Source organism: Austrofundulus limnaeus, unplaced genomic scaffold (assembly GCF_001266775.1).
Source record: "Austrofundulus limnaeus strain Quisiro unplaced genomic scaffold, Austrofundulus_limnaeus-1.0 Scaffold2, whole genome shotgun sequence".
Lineage (NCBI taxonomy): Eukaryota > Metazoa > Chordata > Actinopteri > Cyprinodontiformes > Rivulidae > Austrofundulus > Austrofundulus limnaeus.
This window is the reverse complement of record NW_013952404.1, coordinates 6,519,041-6,522,807: the sequence shown is the minus strand read 5'-3', so window position 1 is coordinate 6,522,807 and position 3,767 is coordinate 6,519,041. Positions and strand designations below refer to the sequence as shown.

The 3,767-nt window shown below is 36.1% G+C and overlaps 1 protein-coding gene across 1 annotated transcript; it reads right to left on the bottom strand.

The window, feature by feature from the left end:
* Nucleotides 1-1,792: 1,792 nt before the first annotated feature.
* On the bottom strand, nucleotides 1,793-3,681 carry vcpkmt (valosin containing protein lysine (K) methyltransferase). The gene is given in 5 exon segments (XM_014013298.1): nucleotides 1,793-2,068; nucleotides 2,171-2,290; nucleotides 2,975-3,047; nucleotides 3,158-3,271; nucleotides 3,405-3,681. Coding segments are annotated over 5 exon segments (669 nt in total). The 5' UTR covers nucleotides 3,662-3,681; the 3' UTR covers nucleotides 1,793-1,963.
* Between the last annotated feature and the right edge of the window lie 86 nt (nucleotides 3,682-3,767).

Sequence of the window (3,767 nt, the reverse complement as noted above, 5' to 3'; positions counted from 1 at the left end):
GGGCCACAGGGAGCGGCTGCAGTCAGTGGGTCTATATTATAGCATCAATGAAAAATTCATCTGTTACTTTTGTAATCACCAGTCAAAACGTATTTAAGAAATTCTGAGACCCTTTATGATTTAACCAAGGTAGAACTTAAACATCTGTCAAACACTGCAATCTGCTGATCATCATMTTTTTTGTGAACTTACACCCTAGTTTCATAAAGTTGTTGAACCAAACAAGTGGGAATCTTTTATACCCTAGAGTTTTACTAGTTAAGACGCGAGGATAACATTAAAGGGATCCCCGGTTAGTTGTAACATTAGACTTTATTTGAAAAACATTTATTTTAACTGTAAAATAAAGACTGTAAAAATACTGTAGGCTGTTTGTTTTGTAAATTTCTTCAAATATATTTTAACACAGACGGAGCCATTTTATTTACACACAAAGCATTTTGGGTAAATGATGACGTGGATAGGTCCTCGGTGTGAGCGAGCTATATCCACACTGAAGGTTAATCTTGGACAACATCTGATGATTGACTCTTTTAAATGAAACCAGAGAGCGTTGACAGAGAGGAGAAGGTAGAAATGACTCAGCCTGTAACTGAAAATATGGATGGAGGACAACAGAGCTGCTTCATGGAAGAAGAACCTCAGCTTAGCCTGTTAGCTTTAGCGCTAGCGCCGACGCTACATTGCCTTATACAGTATGTATTAGCTCAGTGCTAGTGTGACAAACAAACAAGCTAAACTGAGGTCCTCCATCTATATTTTCAGTTACAGGCTGAGTCATTTCTACCTTCTCCTCTCTGTCAACGCTCTCTGGTTTCATTTAAAAGAGCCGATCATCAGATATTGTCCAAGATTAACCTTCAGGGTGGATATAGTTCGCTCACACCGAGGACCTATCCACATCATAATTTACCCAGAATGCTTTGCGTGTAAATAAAATGGCCCTGTCCGTCTAATATATTTTTAAACTTTTAGTTTAAAAATTWTMAAAACTAAACATCCTACAGTATTTTTACAGTCTTTATTTTACAGTTAAAATATATGTTTATCAAATAAAGTCTAATGTTACAACTAATCATGGATCCCTTTAAGACATTTCCAGACTTATTCTCTTTTATAAAGCAATTAAAAGTACTTAGATCCCCAAACTGTCAACTTCTTTGTTCACTTTTAGTGCGAGTGTTGAAGGCCGCCCGTGCTCATTACACAATTACACTCTGCTGTGTAAACAGATCAGCATGAAAGGCTGTGAGGGGCCCCTGCACAACTCTGTGTGTGTGTGTGTGTGTGTGTGTGTGCGTGTGTGTGTGTGTGAGACATACTTCATGGTTTTATGCTTGAAAAAGAGCCATAATCTTTCTCTTAATCTGGAGCTTTGAGTGGAACTCCCCTCACACAGAGGACAGAAATTGGCACAGACTGTTAGATTCATCAACAATTTAAGTTCTTACATTTATTTTCCTTGTCATAATTTTTGTAAAACTTAACTATTAGTTAATAAATTAAATTACTAATATGTTATGATATACATAAACAGATTACCCCAAATGTTTTTAGTGGACACAATACTTAGGACAATGTGATTTCTTGGGCTAAAATGTATGCATCTGTTGCCCTCTAGTGTTTAAAAATGAATTATGTGAATAAGATGACCCATGACCTGTAGAAACAACCTGCATGAATTCAAGTTGTATTTTCTATAATTATGATAAATTTAACTTTATCTTATATTTATATTTAATGCCAGCACCTAAATCAACACCATTGTTTCAATGTTAATAATTATAAAACATTGTTTTAGAATTTTTTTATTATTATTTCATTCAGAAAATATCTTTACAAATATAAAATTCAACTGAACATGTTATAAAGGCTGTGTAGACTTTCAACTTTCTACAACATAACTTTATGTTCAACTGGTTTGTGTGATAAATTATTAAAGAAACCATTTCAACCAACAGATTTAAACCTTTTTTCGAATGTGCAGAATGTGGATGTCCGGACTGCTGAACTCTGGGTCTTGTTTGTCAGAAGGGATCTTCTCACAATTAAAATGTTGTTGCAGCAGCTAAGACATAACATAAAAGCAAGTTAGTGAATTCCAAAAAGGTAAACCTGAAGGTTAAATAAACAAAAATAAATATTAAATATTTTAGTTTTATCTACTTACCTCAAAAAACTGATTTTCCACCTTTGGATTGATGCCTTCAGTGCGCTGTTCATAGCAGCAAATAATGCAGGTCTCTGGTCCAGAAAGCAGCTTCAAACTCTCCACCAGAGGAACGATTGACTTTAAGAAGAAAAGACAACTGGCGATGAGAATAAATGCAGAACATGCTTCATTTGTATTGTTTCAGAAAGGTAGTCCTGTATASCAGTGGTTCCCAAACTTTTTATCTTCTGACCCACAAAATATCCATGGCAAAAACTTGTGACCCCAAATATTACTGGTCTGAGTACACAAACTTCGTTAATAACCCTAAAAACACAGGTTTTTGACTATATAAACAGCTTTACACAAATATAAATACTTATTTATACTAATTTTGTGTTTTTGTAGTAGGAAAAATATTACATCATCACCCTTTAAATTGATTTCTGGAGATTATCCAAGGTGCTTCATGACCCATAATTGGGTCCCAAGCCCAACTTTGGGCACCAAAGTGGTTCCCAAACTTTTCAGCTTTTGACCCACAAAATAACAGTAACAGAGACCTGTGCCCCCAACTATTTTTTTGGATGATAAACATTTGTATCGGGTCAACTAAACATGGGCATAGTGACAATATTTATTATTCTACATTTATCCATTTTTAATACACTAACCTCACACCTTTGTAACAACTACGGCAAAAATGTAATTAATTCAGAAAATATTTTCAGGACCCAACCTTGATGTTTCGGGACCCCACTTTGGGTCCCGACCCCAACTTTGGGAAACACTGCTGTATAGGACTGATTTGTAACTAAATACCTGCTCATAATAGATGCAATCTGCCATAAGTATYTAATGTGGGGGAGGCAAGAACTCAGACACATCATCACCCCTGTAAAAAAAAAAAAGAGTTGGAATTAGTGAGTTAGCATTTAGTTTATATGCAGTTTATATAAATGTTAATATTAATTCTGTATTCACAAAAGTAACATAAGTACAAACCATTTCAGTACCTTGGCAGTTAAGGACCCACTACTGATGAGTGCCTGGTTTTCTTGGATGTTCACCTTTAGGAGGACCTGCAGATCTTCCAGATCTGTTACTGTTACTTGTGCTCTGTAGATGAAGATAAGTCCCACAAATTATTTTAAAATCACATAACCGGACATTTGCGCAGAATTGCGGCGCTTGTGCCTAAACAATTAGATGAGTAACGTAATAAAACCCTCAGCAGATTAAGCAGTCTTACCCGAGTGTTGCTGCCATCAGACCCACGACTCCTGTCCCAGCTCCCAACTCCACTACAGTCGTGCCAGACCACACGTTGACTCCTGAAGACGGCTCGTAAAAATGTTTCGTCTCTAAATATTTAGCGAGAACAATAGCTGCATCCCAAACCACACAACCGACGTCTCCCATGTAACACTGCTTTATTTTTAACGTACAGCCGTCATTTTTTTCAATTTCTCTCACAAAATATTTRATATTTTCTGAGTGTTCCGCCATGTTGGTCTAAATCGGAAGTAGAAGAAGACTTACGTTTAGTGTTTTTCAAAATAAAAGCGAGAGCATATTACCGCATGTGACATTCCAAGCTGTCAAAGCTAATTTT